Source organism: Anopheles gambiae, chromosome 2 (assembly GCF_943734735.2).
Source record: "Anopheles gambiae chromosome 2, idAnoGambNW_F1_1, whole genome shotgun sequence".
In the NCBI taxonomy this organism is placed as follows: domain Eukaryota; kingdom Metazoa; phylum Arthropoda; class Insecta; order Diptera; family Culicidae; genus Anopheles; species Anopheles gambiae.
In genome coordinates, this window is record NC_064601.1 from 9,016,352 (window position 1) to 9,038,441 (window position 22,090).

Here is a 22,090-nt window from a genome sequence, read left to right on the forward strand (position 1 = left end):
TATGTATGTTTTCCGACGCCGATATTTTCCGACCTGGCTTTTCCATCGCAGCTAGCCCGATCAGGATCCAGTCGATCGGGAACGTTTGCGATGTGAAGACGGCACCACGGCGCTGGACCATTGTGTCCTTGAGTAGAGTTTTTGGGGGTGCGAAAACGCTCGGATCGTTTGCAATCAGTGTTACAAGTGCCGCTTACTTGCTCGGTAGCTCGTCCAGCTGCCATTCCTTTCCCCTGCAGGAAATCCCACTGCAGCGAGAGGAGGAGCCGGAGGTTACACTTTCATTTGCGTTCGGGTTTTTAGGCCACAACGAAAACTGTTCGGTTTCGGTGTTTTATTTTTTTTCTCTCTCGGCGTTCAATCGGCGCGTCCGTTAGGCGCGTGCGCGGTCACGGAATTCAAGCTGCGCCGGCCAACCGTCTGCTGATCGTGCTGCCGAGCGGGTCCCGTACGTGTGTGCTCGGTTCGGTGGTTGCGCGCTGTTCGGTTCAAACGCTCGCTCCGTACACAACGCATCGCTGTGATCTCCGGATTTTTTGCCCGTTTTTGTGTGTGTGTGTGTGCCTTCCACCTACCTCTCCACCCACCTTTCGCTCAACGATCAATACACACACCACCGGATCGTGTGCCGTTTGTACCAATGCAGCAGACACTCGGTCATCAGACGCACGATGTGTTCCGGATTGCGTACCGGTGGTGCCGCTACGTCCAGCACCGTTCTAGTGCGGCCTACGTAATACCGATCGATGCGTAAGCCGCATTCCGCCCTATCCCTTACCCCCCACCCACCATCACGCCGAGTGGTTTGGTCGTGGAGATCGCCCGGAAGAAGGGGAGCAAGAAAAGTGTAATTGAAAGCCTTCACGTCCCCCCGGGCGCACAAAAGCGGGAAGTGAATGTGAGTCAAAGTGAGTGTGCGGGTGTGTGTGTGTGAAAATCGGTGCGTTCAAAAAAGAGAAAAAAAAAATTGAACGGTGAGCAAAATAGTCTTAATAAAGAAATCTCACTAGCGGGCCAAAACGAAAAGGCCAAGAAATGTTACCAAAACCCAAGAGTTGCCCCTGCCCTGGGCGTGCGGTTTTGCACCGGATCCGAACGGGTTTTTTTTTATTATGTCGTGACTTCGTGCCAGTGTGTGCACGAGTTTGAGTGTGTGTGTGTGTGAGAGAGAGAGTCGGTCGGCGTGTCCGCTACACCGTACGGCTATGGCAACAAATGATCGCGAGCTGAACGCGATCAAGTGGTTCCGTGTGCAGGCGTGTTTGCCCCTGCGGAGCAAACCAGGGACTGTCAGGGACAAACGCGCGGAGTCGTGGTGAGAGGTTTAGGGAGACAGTTTGGCGATGTGGCGATGTGGCGATGTAGTACTACTAGCAGGCACGTGTTCCTCTACAGATGTATGTGTGTGATTTCTTAATGTGTTTGTGACGATCGTTAGACGATCGAGCGTTGGACGTGGAAAACGAAATTGTCCAACAGTTCCTCCCTCTTTAGCCACTCTCTCCTTTCCCGGGTGTTAGCGAGCGCTTTCATCACCTCCGAAAAGAAGAAGAAGAAGAAGAAGCAAAAAAACAGCGCACTGGCAAACGATCCGGGAAAAGATCAACCATATTTATGTCCCGTGCAACGAGTCCCGTGCAAAAAGGTCATGGAGAAGCCTGGTGTTTCTTGATCGTTCGCCAGCGCTCGAGCAACTCGGCCCGGTTGAACACAACCCGTAAGAGGATGTTGTGCCTTGGCTTAATTGGGGTGGACCGTATTACATTTGTGGGGTGGCACATACATTTCCTTACTACTTCGATCCCGCTTCCAGCTTCCGCCCATAGCAGTGATTAGTGGTTTTAGTGCGGTAGCTGCTACCGGAGACTACACGGGACAGGAATTTACAACACGCAGCGATGCACTGGGAGTAATTGACAGTTGTTCAATTAGTGAGGACGTTCAATTCAGTGTGGCCTCTGCCACACGGGGGAACTCGCGATTGTTGAGCGGAGCCGCTCAATAAATTGTCTAGCGCTGTTGGGTAAGAACAACAACACTCATTAACAAACGCCTCAGCAGTTTGCGCCGCAGTCACTAGTCGAACCGTTCGTCTGCTCTTGAAATTCATACGATAAGCACGCGCGCGCACCGAACTGCCAGTGGCCGCAAGCAGCTGCGTGTTTCCGATCCGGGCGACAGGCGGGACGCTCGTAATTCATTCGATGGACCCGCGTAACATCCCGGCTCCGATAATGGTTCGTCGTGACTCACTCGAGAGTGTGTGTGTGTGTGAGTGTGCACATTAATGGCCTTGGAATGTAAACATGCCGTTGCGTCTCCTCGCGCGCGCGTCACTTCCGATCGAGAGAGGACAAAAGAGAGTATGATGATGATGTCGTGGTGGGTTGGTTGACATCTTCAGGCCGGAATCGCAACCGTGTTCTGAAGGGCGATATAGACTGGTGATGTGCTCTCTGGAGCGCACCAACGACTCAGATCCGACTCCGGCTATTGTTAGTCCGATTCCGACCACTATCCGATTAGGCAAAATGGAACCAATAGATCTGCTCGGAGTCGTCCATAGCCGTCTGAAGCCGTCCGGAGCCGTCTGGAGTCGGAGTCATTCGGAGTTGTCTAGAGTCGATCGGAATCGGAATCGGTCGGAGTCAACAGCAGTCGTGTGGTTTTATGTGCGTGTGATCAGGCATTTCTTTTGGTTGTGGTATACAGACTTTTGTTTCGTAGGCCGACTCTGGCCGACTCCGGACGACTCGGACGACTTGAACGACACGTAGGACGGACCTACCTTCCCAAGTTGATTCCGAATTTATCGATGTCGGATCGGAGTCGACTCGAACGATTCGTTTGAATGATTCCGACTCCCAATAACACTGGACGACTCCGAACGACTCCCAACGACTACGGACGACTCCGGACGACTCCGAATCCGAATGACTCCGGGCGACTCCAGACGTCTCCGAATGTTTCCGGCCGACTCTGACTTCGAATGACTCTGGGCGACTCCCGATGACTCCAGACGACTCCGGATAATGCAAGGCGGACCTACCTTCCGGAGTCGATATCAAATTTATCGGAGTCGGATCGGAGTCGACTCCAGACTTTAACCATCTTTACCCATCACTAATATAGACTGTCTAGCGAATGTTGGGCCAACACCTCTTACCAGCTCTTCCAGAGCATCGAAACCGGAAGTGAGCATGGAATTTGCTGACAGCGTGTCGCTGTTTCACGGTTTACTCCTCCCAGAGAAAGAACCCGAAATGTGGGCTGCTGTTGAAGAATGTGTGAGAAAAGGGGAGCAATTTGTAACATGGAAACGATGTTCAAGATGTTTTGTTAGAATAGGGCAACTTCGGTCAGTTCTGTGTGATAGCTTCTGGGGACAGGTTGACAGGTTCTAGTGTTTAAATAATCTTTTTCTCGGCCTCTTTCCTGCAGAGCTGTCCGATCAAGTGAAAATAAGTGAGTGAGATTGTGTTGAAAAGATCAGCGTGTGTGTGTGTGTGTGACAAAGATTGCAAAACGACACTCTGCCTATGGAGAGGAAGGAGGAGAAGGAGAAGGAAAAGGTGAAAGCACATCGCAAACGTTCCGGTGAGCATCAGCCGCTGCACTCGACGAGGCGGGAAACACTGCCAACACCACCGCCGGATCCAACTGTCGCCGCCGCCACCGCCGCCGCCGCTGCACCGTCCGGTCCAGTCGTCGAGGGCGATGCGTACGCCTGCACCGGCAGTTACGCTGAGACGGACCCGTTCAAGCGTCTGTTCACGTACCGGGAGCGGGAGGCACAGTTCCTGCGGTTGCTGTGTGAAGGCGATCCGGCTACGGCGATACAGGATGGCGGTGGTGTTGGGTGTAAGAAGCCACCCGGTCCGTGTCATTCCCAGTCGCTGCCCGGGAGTAACGCGAAGGAGCCCGATACGCCGGACGCACCGACGCTGGGCAGGAACGAGCCCGGGTTCGAGTCGGCGAACGAGTTCCTGATGCTGCTGAACCGTGCCGGCCCGTCGGTGGCGGCCGCCCTGTCGACCAAGGATGCGATCGACCAGCTCGATCGGCTGCACGAGCTGATCGGGCAGATGCTGACGCTGCAGGAGCAGAACATGCGCATGCACTGGCAGCTGAAGAACGTCGAGACGCTGCGGAAGCTGAAGCTGATGCAGCTGGCGGTATGTGTGGCGAGGGAAGGGGGGTTGTGTGTAAGCCTGTCCAGGAATGTGCCATATTTCTTTTGTCTTTCTGGTCCCTTTTAGATGGCCAAAGATCCGGACGCGTTCATGGTCGGACTGCCCGAGGACACGTCCGACAATGATCTGCTGGACAGCGAGATCGGACCGAATCTGGCCCTGCTGGAGACGATCCTGGCCGCCGGTAACTCTGCCAGCAGCAAGCGCAGCAGCTCGAAAAGGTTTGTACACAGTGCTGGTTGATGTTCTTGGCCCTTCGTCGGCAATAATGTCTCTCTTTTCTGCTCCTTCGTTTCGTAGAGAGCGTAGCAAATCGGTGATCAACGACGAGATCGGTAACTTTCAGCTGCATCGCAAGGAGAGTGGTGGCGGTGGTGGTGGTGGTGGTGGTGGCAGTGGCCGCAACTATCCGCTCCGGCGCCAGAGTGCCATTTCCGACTTCAAGCCGAAGGTGTCCAAGTGGACGAAGGTGAAGGCGGCCTTCAAGTGGGAAAAGACCAGCGCACTGCCCGCGAACGAGATCAAAAGCACGGAAGCGATGATGATACCGGTCAACAACGAGGTGGCCAGGTGAGACGCACAAACAAAGAGGGGTCCCTTAGGACAAGAGGGGTCACACTGTTTTCCCATCTATTTCCCAGATATCTGCGCGTACCGTCCATTCCGTGCGTTGGCAGCTCGGGCGATTCCGTGTTCAGCTCCTCGTCCGGCATCGTGGTCAGCGGTGGCTCTGCTCCCGGCACGCCCGGTGAGAACAGTTTGGCCAGCTCGGCCGAAAACCTTACCGACCTGAACGAAGAAGCCGGCGCCGCGACGGGCCAGCGAGAGAGACGTAAGTGCAGCAATTCCTTTCCGTTTCTTTCTGGCCGCCACGCCCGTGGTACTATTCCGGGACGTCAATCGATCGTCGGTTGCTTACATTGGCACTTCTTTGTTGGGTGGTACGAAAAGGGGGGAGAGGGGGGGGGGGGGTTCTTTGGGTGTGCCAGAGTTTGACGGGAGCCAACTTTGCAAACAATCATCCTCCTCCCTAATACACGCGCAGTTTGATTTGGAACTCAGGAATGCCTCCCCCCGTGCGACTGACCGTGATCATTTCGTGTGTGTGTGTGGGCATATTTTTAGCGCACGCAACTACTTTGGCGCAGGGCAATAACAAATCGATGCGTGAAAATTTGGTAAAACTGTGAAGTGTGCGAGAATTTCCAACGCCCAGTGAGAAGGAAGGAAAGAACACACTTCCCTGCGGCTGGAGCAAGTGATGTTTGTTTTGATGTTGGTGAAAGGGTTTGATTGCATTTTGGTGGTGCTATTTTCGGGTAGAAAATTCACACACAAACACACACACATACACCCCCAACACAGGGGGTATGATGGTGTGTTTTTGTTTTGTGTGGGGAATTTCGGTTTTATTTTCTGAACCAACTCTGCCACGGGGGAAGAAATGTGATCTGCATTTAAATCATCATTAGACATTCTTGGTCTAGGTGGGGAGGCACTGCATTCATCTTGCGATGGGCAATGGGTGCTCGGATTGCTAAGCAAAATGGGAAGAACAGTGCTCACCATCCTGAAGCATTCCAATGGGCGGCGTCGTAATTTCGTCGAATGAGCTAGTTCAGTGGTTCTCAAACTTGGTGCGACCAGCGCAAGCCCATTGGCGGATTAACACGTGTGGAGGCCCTAAACAGTCACACGAATGAAGGCCTTTCTGAAGAGTCGAGCAAGAAGTTGTAGGAGACTTTCTAAACCAGAGAAAGATTGAAAAGCAAATGTACTTGTGAGCGGGGGATGGGTTCCTTTTTTCGGGGTCCTAAGAGTCGCTTAGTTTGCGTACTGCTTAATCTGCACCTGCGCCAACTTTTCAAGACTGTTTGATGCTAGACATCCATTCATCGGGAATTCCCTCAGGATCAATAATAATTAGGATCTTTTTACATCTTTTCAATCTTGAACAGCCAAAGACATCTGCATTACGATTAGGACCGTGTGCCCCCATACGTAGCCCCATACTAACTATCCTGCTATGTGTAATCAGTAAGTCACTGGAAGCCAAGCCCAATAGTGGTACAGATAGGTCTTGATCGACAACGGTAGTTGTGGTGCCAAAGAAGAAGAAGAAGAAAGTTTGTTGAATGTTTTTTCTACCAGATTTTCCACGTGTATTGCGTGACTCTTGGCATTGTAAATATCGGCTTAGTACCCCTAATGAGCTTGATACGTGAGCCACTTCAGGGTTTTGAAGAAAGCATGATTGCTGTTGATTATACACTTTGAAATAAGCGGAACATCTCCGTACCTTTTTTTTTATTCAGGAGTAAATCTCCGTACTTTACTATCTCTTGAGGATTTAAGCAACCGACTGCTTTGGAAGACATCAGCTGTTAGAAGTACACTGAATTCAAATAATTCGATCAAGTACAGTGTTATCTCTCTAAGGCGAATCTTCAGCAGACCGTTAGCTTAGAGCGTTATTCATGTTAAGGAAAACTAATGAAGATATTGGTATGAAGTATCCAAGAAACCTCGCGAAACACATTGCACCATTTGATCAATATTTTTGTTAATTGGCACCCCAAAATTAATTTTAGAGAATTTCGGCATATGCAAATCGCATATGTAGCTTGAAGAATATTCGCTTTTGGGAAACATTCATCTCGAAGTAATTTAAAATGTATGGAATATGCGCGTTCAACTATTGCATTCTGACTGTAATATCTTTGGACCACTTTGGGAACCACAGATGATTACTGCTCGTTGTGGTGCGGGTCCTAGGCGGCTGCAACCATATTGTCACACAGTGCCGTAGGAGACAAAGATACACGTCCCGTGAGAGTATCTCGGTGTTGCTTAGTAACCTGCAAGTATCTTCATGCTCAGTTTGTACTAAACTAGATCATCCTCCATGTTGCTCTTAATATTCTCAAGCCACGAGACACAGAGTACCGATTGCAACCACACCCTAATACAACAGTAAACACCCCAAGTGGAAGTAAACCCCGATTTGTTTGTAGCATCGCTTCTGAAAAAGATGGGATCGTTACTAATCTGTACACTCGCTTCCCGGTACCCTGGCATGCCTGGCGCCTGGAACGTTCGACCCGAACAAACATTCGCCCTGGCGGAGTGTGTGCGATTTGCGTCAAACGCAATTCATGAGACCATAAAGCGCATTGCAATTTGCCGGATTCAATCCGGTGTAAGTTTGAATGTCTGGAACACACTTAACTTTGGAGTGGACTAGACAAGGATCATGCCTACTTGTACCACTTGTACTGTACACCTTCACAAAAAACGGTTAGATAATCCGGTTCTTCTGGTAAAACCAAGCAGGATGTACTCGACAGAGTACATCACCTGCTGTATCCTGCGGCTACAGTTGTTGGGAATGTTTAGATGGTGTTTTGAGGGGTGTTCCTCAGCACACTTTGTGAAAAAAACTTAGCACATCCTCTCTCTCTCTCCCTCGCCCCTCGACCTCGTTACCCCTTCTGCCAACCGTGTACCGAAATAACGCCAACCGCCACCAATGGAGCGTTGCAGGAATTTGGGGGATTTATTTTTAAAACTCTTTCGGGTCGGTTCGGTCCGCTCCGGCGGTGTCCCGTCCCAACAACACCTGTAGAGTGGAGTGAGAGTAGTCCGTGTGTGTAAAGCTTGCCGTGGCGGCGGTGACGGCGGCGTCAACCCGATTACACTGCGATCGTGCGAACACACCCGCCCGCATTGCCGTAAAGGATGCATTGCGCACACTGTGCAGCAGTCATTGCACTTGCAGAGCCCACCCGTCCCCGGGGCCATTATGCGCCCGTGTCCCGCCGCTCGTCTCCGGACGTTACGCGGCCCTGACGTAATGCCCACGTTTCGGGATGCAAAAGAGCGTCTGCCAATTGTGCTACTCGGCTGCTGCAGCACACACACACGCATTGGTTCCGACGGGCACAGTACGGCGCACGGCATTGACCGAACGGGCGTGTGGGGTGGATCGGTGCAGGTTGGCGCTTGTTGGAATGGGGTTTAAAAATAAACCCCCGGACCGCGTTCGCGGCACGGAACACGCACACGGAACGCGATCACCATTGCGGGAAGAAGAAAGGAAGGGAGTGCCGCTGTTGTTTGTATTTGACGATCACGAGCGTGCGCACACAGATATCGGTGTGTAAGGGTGTGTGTGTGTGTGTGGGTATGTGCATTGCGTACCCGCCAAACCCGCCAAAAAGGGTTCCGGGTTTAATGTGCGATCCGGCCCACGGGACACACTCACACGAGGTGGCAGAGCAAGCGCCAGCAGGAATGTCCTCCCTTTCCTACCAGTCACTTCTTCCCAGCGGCCCTGTTACGATGGGAATGAAAGTTTGGAACCAGTCGGGTTCGGTTGGGCGGCACAGTTCCTTCTGCTGCTGCTGCTGCTGCGTTCGTTTCTTTGCGCGTCTGCCGTTTGAGAGAGCCCCGGAATCGAGAGGAAGGGAGGGGTAGGGTAGAGTGGAAGGTTTCAAGCTATGCTATGACATAATCGCGCTATTTTTAACGCCCGCCAATTCGCTGCGCCGTCGCTGCGGTCGGTGCGTCTCCGTTTGCTCTCTCGCACGCGCACAAACACAGAACCGGAGCGATTTTTCCTGGGCGCTGGGAAAGGGAAAGGTGGCTAATGCAGCTAGGCTGGTGCGCTCTGGTGCAACTCTGCAGCAGAAAGAGGGTGGAGAGGGAGAGCGGGCGCATCACGGAGGAAGCGCAAAACAGGTGATTTTACTTTCAATTGACACAACCCGAACAGCGGCGCATCATTAATGCCGAAGAAAGTGGGTCAAATGGCGTAGGGAGGAAAAGAGCAAGCAAGCAAGAAGAATCGACCCCAATCGAAGAAGCAACGGAGGGATTGAGGGAAGGTAAATGTTGGTCGAATTTTCCAACATGCATGAATCGAGCACCTGATCGTGTCGAAGCGAGGATCACACACAGCCGAGCCGTGGGAAATGGGAAATTGTTACTGCTGATGCTGCTGCTGCGGGTGCTGAAGCTTCCCAAAACCCCTCAAATAGAGGGGGGGGGGGAACAATAAACAAGCTTAAAATAATCACACCAAACGATCGCGATCCAGCGAAGTGGCCCCGGGTGTTCTGGTTTACATCAACTCACACCTTTCCGTTTTTTTGGCTTTCCCCTTGTGCCGATGTTTATCAGAGAAGCGAATGGAGCAAAAAAAAAAAAAGGAAAAAAGGAAAAAGAAAAAAACAGAACGGAAAAACCACTTCCCCGCTTGCAAGCATAAAGTGCTATTTTTGCCACCCGTTCGAACAATCGAGGGGCGGCTCACGCCAGCACAAAAGCGATCAAAGCGTATGCAATTCAAGAGTCACGGGCCGCAGCAAAAAGGTATGCTCTTCAACCTTGAACAGCGTTTAGTAGATTAAAAGCCTTCATCGGCATACCGGAACTGATGTGCTCTCAGCTGTATATCAACAGAACGGAAATGGAAACACACAGACACACACGACTGATTGTTTATGATCTTTGCTTTGTATGCCGTGTGATCGTGCCGCGGCGCCCCAAGAGGATGGTTCGTTCTGCGATCTCGATTCTGTGACGCCGGCTTGGAGCTGCCGGCAAACACCGATGAAAGGACTTTTCCGTCGGTCTGACTTCTTTTTTTCCTTTAGGAGAAGAAAATCCTTTTTCTTTGGGGTGCAAAACATTCCAAAAGTATTCGCGCAATAATTGCTTCTAACTCTTGGCTGTGTTTGTTTCTTGCCCTTACCGCAGTTACGCAGCACCAGACGGGGTTCGGTTCAGCAGACATTCCAGCTACGCTTATTTAAAGCTCCTCCACTTTCCTCTCCTCCCCCCCTTCCCACATGTAGCCATGCAGCTTGCCCTTTTTTCGGGTAAGCAATGCCAGCAGGGTAACGCCACGTCCTGTGCGCAAATGGACTTTGCACGATCCGTGCGGCCACGCCAACGGGAGTCACGGGACGTGTGAAAATGTGAAACAGGGTTTTGGGATGATCGCGGCGGTAGTGTGCAGTGGCGCAGCAGAGCGAGAGAGTGGCCAAACCAGCCAAACCTCGCATAAACCCCGTTTTTGCCTACACGGAGCCGTACCGGGTGCTCGTAAATCAAAACGTGGAATGGTGGGTTTTGGAAAAAGAAATATTTTCCCAAGTTCCCAACCCGGCCCAACCACAAAGCGAAAAAACCAAAGTGTGGGGGCCATAAATAATGAGCTGCAGTAGAGAGAGAGAAGCGGCACAAGTACACACACACACACACACACAAACATTGCAAAAGTGCAGGAAAAACCGCCAGTGCGTGTACCGTTGGCACGTTGGCAAGATGGCAACGACACGCCCAAACATGGGCGCCCAACGGTAGCACACGGCCAACAACAATCAGTCAGTGTGTTTGTGCGAAGATTTTTCAAGTGATTTTATTAGCAGTAGAAGAACCCCTCTGTGCGAGTGTCCTTGAAGGACCAGCAGGAGTTGTGACTGCGCGGACACGCACGACGATACGCAAAACGTCACACGTCGGCGCGTCCAGCTCACGTGGGCGAACGTTTTACGCCAAACCGGTCGCAAGATGATCTTCCTATTGGCTGCCGTAGACGGAATCGCCAGAGTCAGACAGCCGGCGACAGCTAACAGGAGGCGGGGGGGGGGGGGGAGGAAGAGGGGGGGGGGGGGAAGTCTGTGAGTGTTTATGTTTATTTATTTTTCGCACCGCGCAGTTTCGCACATTTCTCTTTTTTTTTCTTTTGGGTGTGTGCTATCGTTGCTTTCTCTAGCAGTCGCAGTTTGTGTGTGTGTGTGTGTGTGTGTGTGTGTGTGTGTGTGTGTGTGTGTGTGTGTGTGTGTGTGTGTGTGTGTGTGTGTGTGTGTGTGTGTGTGTGTGTGTTTTCTTTCTTTGATGGTTCTGTATAACATAAACCAAACCCGGTGTGTGAAACTTAAGCACGGTGACACACCACGGTGTTTGTTTTTTGCGCGAAACTGATGAATTTGAGGAACCACGACACCACACGGCGCTCCTATAGTTACAGACATTATGAAAATGCTGTAAGAGATTAGCTACAGGGGTGTAAATGCTGTCTTTGCAGTGGCCATTCACCTTCCCAAGACGGTTTGTTAAAGTTCCGGCAGTCAAATAGTTTCAGCGCATTTCCGTATTCTGTATCACGTGGGAAAAGTGCGAACCAAATGTACTCACGCAAACTGATAACACTCTCAAGAGGGCAACGGGGAGCTCATGTGTGTGTGTGTGTGTGTGCGTGGCATGATTCAACGCGTACGGTGACGCTCCCCGATAAGACGAAGCACCACAAAAGTTTGGTTGATGTAAGGGCAGCTAGTTGCAGCCACTTGCGCAAACCGACCCAAACCGTGCAAACACGTGCAAACCTTGCGAGATTGTTTGAGAACATTCATAACTTCTCCTCCTAACTAATGTTCAAAGGTTTCAAAGGTTACAAAACCGCATTATGAGGTTAGTTCTGGGGTAAGGTCGACGTACACCGACCGCATGTAATGGATCTAGATACTCTTCAATAAATATCGGTAGAGCAGAGGAATGTGTATTAGACCACGATCTTGATTTCTTTTAATGTTAATGGGCCTGTTGCATGGGCAGGGTTGTAGGGCTAGTGAGCCGAGGAGGGCACTCAACTTGCATTCTCAAAGTGCCAGAAACTCTTTGTTTATCAAAGGGATTCAACGGGATACGTCAGATTACCCGGAGAAATTAAGAACACGAGAATCTTATCTGAGTTCAAATCTGAGTAAATGGTTAGGTCTAGGTTTTAGGCACGCGCGCGTACAAGAGGACATTCGGGATCTTTTTGGGGGTATTTAAGGTTTGCACACGGTTTAGGAGGTCACAACAGTATTCACTCATAGATTATTGTAATTGGCCAATTTCAGATACATTAGGCTCACCTGGTTGGGAAGGTAGTGCCCTGAAGCCAACCATTGGCACCAGTGGAACAGGCCATATGCATGTCGCAGTCGTGTTCTGATAAGTAGTGCGTCGGATCCAATAGTTGGTTCTTGGCGAGCTATGTAAAAGAATAAATTCTCCTACTTCGGAAGTTAGTGCCCGGAAGCCAGCCATTTGGTGCCAGAAACCCTGGAGCCAGTCATTGATTGATACTATTGGAACTGGCCATATGCAAGTCGCAGTTGTGGAGTAAGGCCCGTGTCTCCTTAATGGAACTATGCCACCATTTACTCGTTTTTGCCATTACATCTATTAGAGTAAAATGATCTTATACATACTTTCGTCCTTCTCAAACCTGTGTTGGAGTAAGAGGTGGAATTTATCATCATCACATGCCGTACATGTTGTGCAGAAAACCACAACAAAGCGTGAGTGGTGATGGTTATTTTTGGTGCACCTTGAACAGGCCTGGTAGGACTTTTCTTTCTAATTGACCTCACAGTTTCGTGCTGGTGAATGTTTTCGTTGGGCTGGCCAGAAAAGGAAGAAGGGCACCATGTGAGAAAATAATTAATTTAATTGTTCCATCCATCTCGCGCGGCGTAGCGTTGGCCTAATCCTAGCCCCTAGCCTAGATTGTTTGTTTGTTTTGAATGCAGTGAATGGATCCATTTGGTTTTGGCCGATGCAGCCTGCTCGCGAATGCATTTCTAATGGTGAACAAAATTGAAAACGCATTAATTCGCCACCTCAAATCGGCCGACACCCGTCGCTTTTGATCGACAGTGGGAAGAAAGGAGAAGGGGGGGGGGGGGGGGAGGTAGAGAAGTAGTGATGGGGTTTAATGCGTATTAAACTAATAGCGTTTTGCGTCGGCTGCTGCTGCTGATGCTGCCCCCAGGATGTCTAGGATGTCAAAGTTCACCTGCGTCATGCACCGAGTCGGCGTTCGGTCTTTGCTCTAGATGTCAGTGTAAAAATAGTCAGCAACCCTTCTGCCTACTTCTGCCACCCCCCTCCTTGTCACCCTACCCAATATATATGAGTTCGGAAGGAGTGTAATGTGACAGAAATAATGCACCGCGGCAAGAAAGTCCAAGGATGCGGTTGACTCTGTTCCGATTGTTCCGCCGCAGTTTGCACACCTCGCGGCATAATCACCCTGACCGCCGACACCCTCACGGTGGTGGAGGGTGGAGGGGGGGGGGGGGGGCAAGCACAATGTCACACGCACCGTGTTGAATGAATAGGTTTGCTTACGCACGCGAATTTGACTCTTGTGCACATGCTGCAAGTTGGTTGCGTAGTGGTGGCACGTGTTTGGGCTGACGCGCTTCCGTTACCCACAGCTCGCAGCCTTCCTTTACCCAGTTTGGGAACAGATTCTTTACAGCCGGGAAAGCGCGATTTCGAAACTCATTTTTCCTACAAAAAATACAGACCGTGGCCGGGTAGCAGACTGACTTCAAAGCGCGGCGCACCAGCGCAAGTGCTGCGAGAATTCGCGTAAATCGTAAACGTGCCTCTTCCGTGGTGGGAGAAAATAAATATGACGATCGCTTTTCCGCAACGTACGAGACGAGTTTTGGGGGGGAAGAGGGGGCACACTCTGTATCCAGTACGCGGGTCATAAAGTAAAAGAAGCAACAAAAAAGCCCCCCCAGACGAGAATAGTTCAAAGCGTTTCGTTACGCATTGGTGGCCGGATTAAGTCCGGCGTGGGACTACTCGTGAGGGGCAGCCCGGGAAGTACGGGCTAGTCTGTTGAGCAGGCTAGGAAAGGAAGGCGGATGGAGTGGATTTAACGATTTCCTTGCGAGAAATGGGTGTTTGTGCTTGTACTACACCACATTGCGTTTAATTTCAACACGCTGCTCGATTCGATTGGTAATAGTTTTAACTAACAAAGATGTAGGCAGCATACATGTTGATTCAATCATGCTATTGTATAGAACGTGCGGAAGCGACATTAGAGCAGTGGAGGTGTTGTGGAACACTGTTCCAAAATGCTTTAAGCGATTGAAAACCGCCCTTCCCCCGAAAGAGAAAAGTGTTGCAAAATCCAAACCGCGACGAAAACGATCATTTAATCGCACTAAAAAAGCACACAAACACACACACACACACATACATACAGACGAACGCACGATAAACAGTTTAAGCGCAAAGTAAACAAGTCGTAAAGTTAGGGGCATCGCAAACGCACAAGAAAAACGCTCGCAACGACGCCAATAGCGTCCTCTGCCGCCAGAGCGCGTGGATTTTGGCGGATTGGGGGTTGGTTGCGTCGGTTTGGGGACGGGATAGGGGGCGAAGCAGCGCATGGCTTCGAATGATTTCGAAAGTGAAAACATATGGTCCTGATGGCGCACTCGAGGATGGGTGAAGTGACGCCGATCGGCCGAACCTTGCCCGGCCGGGTGGAGTTCTTGGAATTTTCGTTCGCCAAGGGATGCGGGGGGCTTGGTGGAATCGGCGCGGGCACATGGAAAGAGGTCCGGGTTTGGCTCGTTTTTCACAATGTCGAGATCTACACACTTCTAGTACTTCTTCTAGGTGAGCACACGCACACGCGCGCTTTCATTACTTCGATCGGAAACCCGCTGGAATCGATCGGTGATAGACGGTGAAATAATGTCCAGAGTGTCCGGCAAGGGTGTAATGGCAGTAGCGAACGATCTTTGCCAGCTAAATATAGCGTCCCGTCCCCATTCGGTTGCGTTACGCGCGACCTAACCGATGCGCGACATCCACGCGGCGGGACGACGCGCAAGATATTTGTGCGCGCGCGCGCTCGCGACGGGAATGTCGATTGCCGCCTGCCCGCCTGCGTCGGTGGTCACCGTCAATTTGCTTAATTGTTTACTAGACGTATCCATTCGTCAGCGGGTGGCGTGTCTGTGTGTGTGTGTTTTTTTTTTGGTTTTGCTTCAGTTGGATCTGGTAGACGCGCTGGTGTCATGCTGTCTCTGCATCTTAATTTCTTCATTTCAGACGGCAAGCGAGACTCGGTGAAGAGCACGGAACGGAGCAGCCAGGAGGAGGATGCGCGCCGATCGCGGTCCCTCGATGGGGAAGCTATTCTCGAACCGATTCGTCAGATGGATAAGGTTAGTGGCGGCTTTTTTCTTTTGCTTTGTGTACTTCCCCTCTTCTTTCATTCCTGGATGTAACGTTCCACTCGCCTTTGCAGAACAAGAACAAATCGGCCTGGAGCAAGGTGAAGGGTATTGTGAAGAACCACCGCGGCTCGCTCAAGTCGAACGAGTCGCGGCGGGACGCGAAACCCTCCAATAGTGTCGGCTGCAGCCGGGAGGCGAGTCCGTGCGAGTCGATGGATGCCTGCGAGATGATGCAGCGCGACCGGTCGGATTCGTTCTCCTCCAGCCAGGCGTCACCGGGCCACCGGTCGTCGGCCATGACACCGACCTTTCTGCTGCTACCGGCAGCATCCCCTGGGTCGGTGGCGGCTGGTAGTGGTGGTGGTGGTGGTGACACCAGTGCCCCGAGCGGTCCAAACTCCCCGTGCGGCTCCATCCCGGGGACGCAGGGCACGTTTTCCAGCGGCGAGGATGGCGAATGGCGACCGGCGCCCGAGGGTCGAACGACGCGCAGCGGCAGCGGGGACAGGGGTGTACCGACGGCCACCCTGGTAACGCCCGGCACGGGTCGGGGATCGCGCAAAAGCAAACACATACCTGAAATTGAATCCGTACCTGAAGGAGTCCCGGTGGAGACGAGGTCACCCAGCAACTCCCAGCACACCAACATGACCAGCCACAACACTACCGCCACCACCACCACCAACAGTAGTAGCAGCAGCAGCAGTATTAGTAAGCTAAGAAAATCGCCCCCCAAACCGCTCAGCCTGCACCGGCAGCCGGACTCGATCGATGTGTTGAGCACGGACCCGGCGGCCCAATCGGACGCGGCGCTGGCGCAACTTGGTGCCGCCTCATCGCCCGGTCCGAAGTATTCGCCGAAGCGCAAAAGCTACGCCGGGATTTGCCTCGATCCGGATGGGTGCGGCTCGCTGCCGGGCAGCCCATCCGGCAAGCAGTTTAGCTTCTTCGCCGGCCCCGCCGATCGGATGGTTGCGGAGCTGATCGAGCCAGACTACTCGAGCGGCGACGTGTCGGATCAGAATACGCCGAAGCGACGACCGTCACCCAAGTACCATCATCGCACGTTGCAGCGCCAGCGGGAGGAAATCGAACGGCGGTATCAGGAGCTGCAGCAGAAACTTCAGCATGAGTTCGATGCGAAGCAGCAGGAGTGGGAACGGATGCGCCCGGCCGCAGTTATGCTGAACAACAGTCCCTGTAAGTATGGCCTCCAGCAATTGAGAGGACAATAGTATCCAAAAACGCGTGACAAAACTCCGTTGAGATCGGGAGTACTTACGATTGTAGCGGGTTGGTATATTCCCATAAGTATCGCTTCTAGTGAACCAGCTGCTGAAGGAGGAAGCTGCCGGGGCGGCAGGGATGTATGGTGCCAAAGCCCAACCACCGCCGATCGTGGAGGACAATCTGACGCCCGATTTTAAGAAGAAACTCAACGAATGGCGCACCAAGGTACGCAGCAAATGTGTGAAGAGGCCAAAGGACTGAAGTTGAAAGGTTTCGCTCGCTCACTTCTCCTTTCAGCACCAGCCGGGCGTGGATGCCAAGAAGAAACCCATCACCGACTGGCAGCTGTGGAAGACGGGACAGATCAAGCTGGAAGGGCAGGGACTGAAGCAGCTGCCCGATGCTAAGGATTTGCCGGAAGATTTTCAGAAAAAGTTGTGTAAGTGATGCATGTGATGGTAAAACAGTTGTAAGAGTATCTGATGTTTGTTGTATGTTTGCTTACTTGTAGCTGAATGGAAGCAAATGAAGGCAGCGAACAAAGTCCCGTCCTATACGACGCAGTCCTCCCAGGGTGAGAGTGGAGCGTCGATGAAGCGCCAGCAATCGAAAGCGTCCGGCGGTGCGGTGAAGAAGTCGAAAACGTCCGACGAGCTCGAGAAGGAACGGCACCATCATCAGGCAGCACAGCAGCAGCAGCAGCAGCAGCACCACCACAACCAGCAGCAGCACCAGCAGCAGTATCTACCGAAAGCGGAAGGTCTGTCGAAGCTGAAGGCACTCGTTACCACGTCGGAGGCGCCCAAGAAGGAGCTGGTAGTGCAGACGACCAAGGGTTTCATCAAGTTCGAGGGCATTTCGCGCAAGTTCACCCGGAAGCTGTTCGAGTGGGAAAAGGCCAAAGGCATTGGGCCGGAAGCGTCCACCATTGCGCTGTTGCATCCGGGCTATGCGCCGGTGGTCGTTGAAACGAGGGGTGTAGTGCTGGAGAACAAACGTAAGTAGATTCGTAGGTTATTGTTGGTAGGTGTTATTCTTCATGAATCTTTCGTAAAGATTCATATGAATCGTTAGTGATGAATGATTGGCAACTCGAATAAAATCTCTAAAGATTCGTATAAATCCTGAAACATGACTGATGGACTGATTGAATCTTTGGAGACTCAAGAATTTATGAAGATTCATATGAATTTTTACAGATCCATAGAAATATTTAAAGATTCATAAATCTTTAGAATCCTCTTTAGATTCTTCTCTAGAATAGATTCTTTGCAATAGTTTGAAGATTATTGAGCCTCAAAATTAGAAATTCAGATCCAATGAATCGCTGTGAAGAATCACTCAGGTTTTCTGAAGTTGAATCTGAATTACCCCCATCTCTAATTGTAAGTGAATGAACAAAAAGTTAACACATTTTCCATTGCATCATTGCAGGAGAAAAGTCACCAGCCTTAGCAAGATCACTGTCGATGGATAGCATAGCGCCTATCCCTTCGGCATCCTCCATATCACACCAACCGTCCAGCCTTTCGCTGAACGATGCCGACGAGCTGAAGGACGTCGATAAGGACAGCGGTTCCAACCGGCGTGTCTCGTCCAACCCGGAGCTGGAGCTGTCGGCTGAACGAGAAGAACCGGGTGCCGTCCTAGTGGAAGTAGAGGACGAGGTACTGGAGGTGGCTGACCCACTGCTGATGCCGGTACTGCCGCCAGAGGGCGAACGACGACGAGAATCGACCACACTAGGAGTGAACCAGAAAGCCAAAGAGTAAGTCGGTTTGGAGAACGTTGGGAACATAATCGTGTGCTTCATTGTTCACTCTTTTACCTCTTCCCCCGCAGGCCTGGATATTCGTCGAGACCGTCCAGCAACAGCAGTACCATCCTGAAGGACTCCACCAAACTGCTGATACGCTTGAGCGAACAGGACTCGGTCAACCGGGACGAGGTGCGCCGGCTAAAGATCGTGCTGCGCGCCCTGATCGCCACACTGCCCGAGTTCGTCGAGACCGGCTCGCGTGATAGTATTGCATTTTTCGCCTACATGAAGGATCTGGCCCTGGACGTGCTGCGCCAGCTGCATCGTTTCGACGACGGTACGCTGCGGGACGCGGGCGAGGTGCTCGGCAACGTGCAGTCCATCAACGGGTCGGTGGCCGAGCTGAAGAAATCGCTTCACTCCTACATGAAGTACGCTTCCGCGCAGGCGGCAAACGGAGGCCGCTCGGCGAAGGACGAGGACATACCCCAGATCAGTATTACACCGGCCGTTGGTGCGCAGGCAACGTCCTCGATCCAGCGGACGGACGATTCGTTCCGCAGCATGGCCACCATCAACGTGACGCCGACCTTCGTGTGTAATGCGGTGCGCGTCAACACGGTGGAGCTGGTGCAACCGAACCCATCGTCCGTGGTGCGTCGGTTCCCGGTCAGCTCGGAATCGGAACCGGCTCCGCTTACGTCACAGTCGCCGGATTCGTCGGCTTACGCTCAACCGCAAGCTGCCCAGTGCAAGCTGGACTCGCCGGAGAAGGATGTACGCGAACCGGGCGCCGGCAAGAAGCTGCAGCGCAATCTCAGCAACGGAAGCCGGCGGAAGGCACGCATCAAGCGGATGGGCTCGCGGCAGAGCAGCAAAACCGAGAGCGACAGTGACGACAGCCCGCAGAACTATGTGCTCGATGTGCCGCGCAAAGCCAAGCGCAAGACGAGCCGGGCGAAGAAGCCATCATCAGACTCGATGGAGAAGCTAGCGACAGCACCAGCTGGAGGGGAAAAGGTCTGCGAAGATGTGGTTTATGTGTTGAAAATCAAGCCCGGACAGAAGATTGAACAGGTGGAGCGACCTCAACCGCAGAATGCGTCCCTTGGAATGGTTCCCGGGGATGAGGTTCTTATTTCTCCCCAAGAAACGTGCGTTGAGTTGATGGAGGTTGGGACACATTCGACCGTCCAGCCGTCGGTCACGTGCACCGCCAGCGTGTTGGTGAAAACGAAGCGCAAAATCTTCACCACCGTCGACGGTGACAACCTGTCGGCGGGAGGAGTCGCAGCTCAACCGGTCGCCATCAGCCAAGAGCTGGAGTCAGGCTCCGGTGCATCGGATCGAAACGAAGCCCCCGAAACGGTGGTAAACGTGGTACTATCGTCCCCCACTCCCCAAGAACAGAAGATCGTCACCAACCTGCCCCCGCTACCACAATCCCCCAGCATGCAGCGCCGCATGGACGCGTCGAAAGCGCCCAACAAGGAGCTATCCCCCAACATTCGACTCATGATCGCCAAGTACAACCAGCGGCTGACGACCGAAAAGGGAGGTGCCTCACCGCACAGCTCGGGCTCGTGTTCGCCCGTCGCGTGGCGCTCGCCCGTCCTCGATCGGCGTGTGCGCAAACAGACGGAAAAGTACCAGGAAACGATCCAGCTCTCCAAGTCGGCCAGTGCTGGAAGTTTGCGCAAATCGCTCAAACAGCTGGAGGAGGAAAAAGAGCGCGGTACGGACTCGAACCAGGGTGAGTTTGGTGCCGATCGAGACCGGACCAGAGTGCTGAAGTCGTTCAGTGCAAGTAAAATTGAGGGCACAAGCAAGGATGTGATTGAGCGTGAGCTTGGCAGTGGCGGAACGGAAAAGGAACCTTCACCCGAGCTCGGGACGTTTCTCGCTTGTGATAGTCTGCGAAGGCGTGACACGTTATCCCGGCTGGAGCGAACGCGAGAGCAGCAACAACAGCAGCAGCAGCAAACGGTTGCAAACGACCCATCCGCAAGCATTGCCAGCTCTCCGTCCTGCCAAACGATCACCAGTGCGACGGGCACGATCCGGAAGGAACGGCTGTACAAAAAGCGCACCGAGTCACCCATCGCCACGGGGACGGGCACGGGAAGCATCAAGAAGTCGGCGGGTCGTACGGAAAAGTACACACGCTGCCGGTCCGTACCGAATGAAGAGTGCGCGGTGGAGGTGCTGATCTCTTCGAAAGCACTGAAACCGCCCAGCCCACGGTTGATCGCCCGGCGGAGGCTTAATCTCGAGCAGCAGCAGCAGCAGCAACGTACGGGGGAGTTCTCGAAATCCGCACCAACCACTCCGCTGGAGGAGAACCGCAGCATACTGGTACCGCTCAGCCAGCGAGCGCTGAAGCTGAAGAAAGCGAAGGAAGACTTCCTGCGTGCTCCGCTCGGTGGCGATAGGGCGGCCCTCGGGAACGGTTGTTCCCAGGAGGCAGCAGAGCATCAGCCGTGGAGCAATCGGATCAGTCAAATCAGTGCGACCAGTACGGCCTCGTCCAGTGTGGTCGAGGGAGAGTTGACACTGTTGATGAAGAGTGCAAGTGCTGGGGTGATCGGAGCACGATCGGTGCCCGATCATGATGGTACGGTCACGTTGCGACGCAACGAATCCGGATCGTCGTACGTTGAGGGGGAGCCTGGTCCACCGGGAGCAAGCTCGCGGCACAGTATCAGCACGGGCAGTACGGCTGGAGTGGCCACCGGTTCCATTGCCGCGGGCAGTGGCGGAAGTCGGTTCGGTGGTCTTTCGAATCTCGCCTCGAAGCTGCGCAAGGTGAAGCTGCGGCGCAGCAGCAAGGATCTAAGCAAGATGAACGCCATTTCCGCACTGTGTCGGCAGAGCCTGATGGTGGACATTAGTGGTGAGGCCGCGGCAAAGATGGGCAGTGCGCAGAGTCTCGGTTCGCCGCGCCGGGCTGGCCGTGAGGATGGTGAGCAGGATGAGGGCCGGGATGGAGACGGTGCTGAACCGCTGAAAAAGTCCGGCAGTGTACAGGCCATCTGTAATCGCTTCCGGCGTAGCGGCGAACGTAGCGATGAGTTGAAGAAGAGCCGTAGCTTAGGATTTCTCGAGCCCGATCGGAAGGGTTCGGGATGAGCGCAAGGAATCGTGGGGAGAGGATGTTGAAGATATTTAGAGCCAAATGGTTGGGCATTAAAAACAAAACGGATGCGCTAGAAGAATCGGATGTAAATGATATTGCGATGTTCTTTTTTTGTATGTCTATGGAGTTGCGCTTGCTGAAAAAGGAAGGGCTGTGGAGTATGTTCGAAACCCGCTTCTTAATTCTATTGATGTTCCGTCATTTACGTTGTTCTACCGGTCTCTACTGTACATGTTTTTCGCCCGTCCCAAAAGAAACGGAGCATTGATGTTTGTTTTCCCTCGAATGAAAGCGAAATAAATGAAATGAATCAGTACAGCGTTTCACGCGACAGAGTACATTCGGAAAGAAAGCAGGACAGTGGACTGAGTGCGTTGACGGGTACATTCTACGGGCTAGTGGTTGAAGATTTGGAGCTGGATAAACCGAAGGAACATAATATGCAGCGTAATCCCATATTCCATTATCGTTGCGCTACCCCTTCGCAATGGAGTTGGTGCTGCTTGGTGCCGTCACTGGGTTGATTACGCCCCTACCCACTGAGTGATTACATTGATTTGTGTGATCAGCTATCTTATCGAGCGAGCGCGGTACAATTAATCCACTCGTAAACCCCCGGGTCACCACCGTTGTGCAACGTGTTCCCGCACGAAATTGGCATTGGGTTTGGAAGGGAAGTGATGAAACAGGTTCTTACCGAACTGCTGCCACGATGGTCATA

General features: G+C 52.6%; 1 protein-coding gene across 2 annotated transcripts; it reads left to right on the forward strand.

Moving 5' to 3' along the window:
- The first annotated feature begins 74 nt into the window (after positions 1 to 74).
- On the forward strand, positions 75 to 21,685 carry LOC5667596 (uncharacterized). 2 transcript variants are annotated; one of them, XM_061643123.1, is made up of 12 exons: positions 75 to 974; positions 3,442 to 4,175; positions 4,260 to 4,414; positions 4,494 to 4,763; positions 4,835 to 5,025; positions 15,117 to 15,232; positions 15,316 to 16,444; positions 16,557 to 16,699; positions 16,772 to 16,913; positions 16,986 to 17,471; positions 17,909 to 18,242; positions 18,317 to 21,685. In XM_061643123.1, exons 2-12 carry the CDS (start codon positions 3,540 to 3,542, stop codon positions 21,360 to 21,362), a joined length of 6,648 nt encoding a protein of 2,215 aa, XP_061499107.1. In that variant the 5' UTR covers positions 75 to 974; positions 3,442 to 3,539; the 3' UTR covers positions 21,363 to 21,685. The 2 variants fall into 2 exon arrangements, with proteins under 2 accessions (XP_061499107.1, XP_061499108.1); XM_061643124.1 differs by having other exon boundaries at positions 16,569 to 16,699.
- The last annotated feature ends 405 nt before the right edge of the window (positions 21,686 to 22,090 follow it).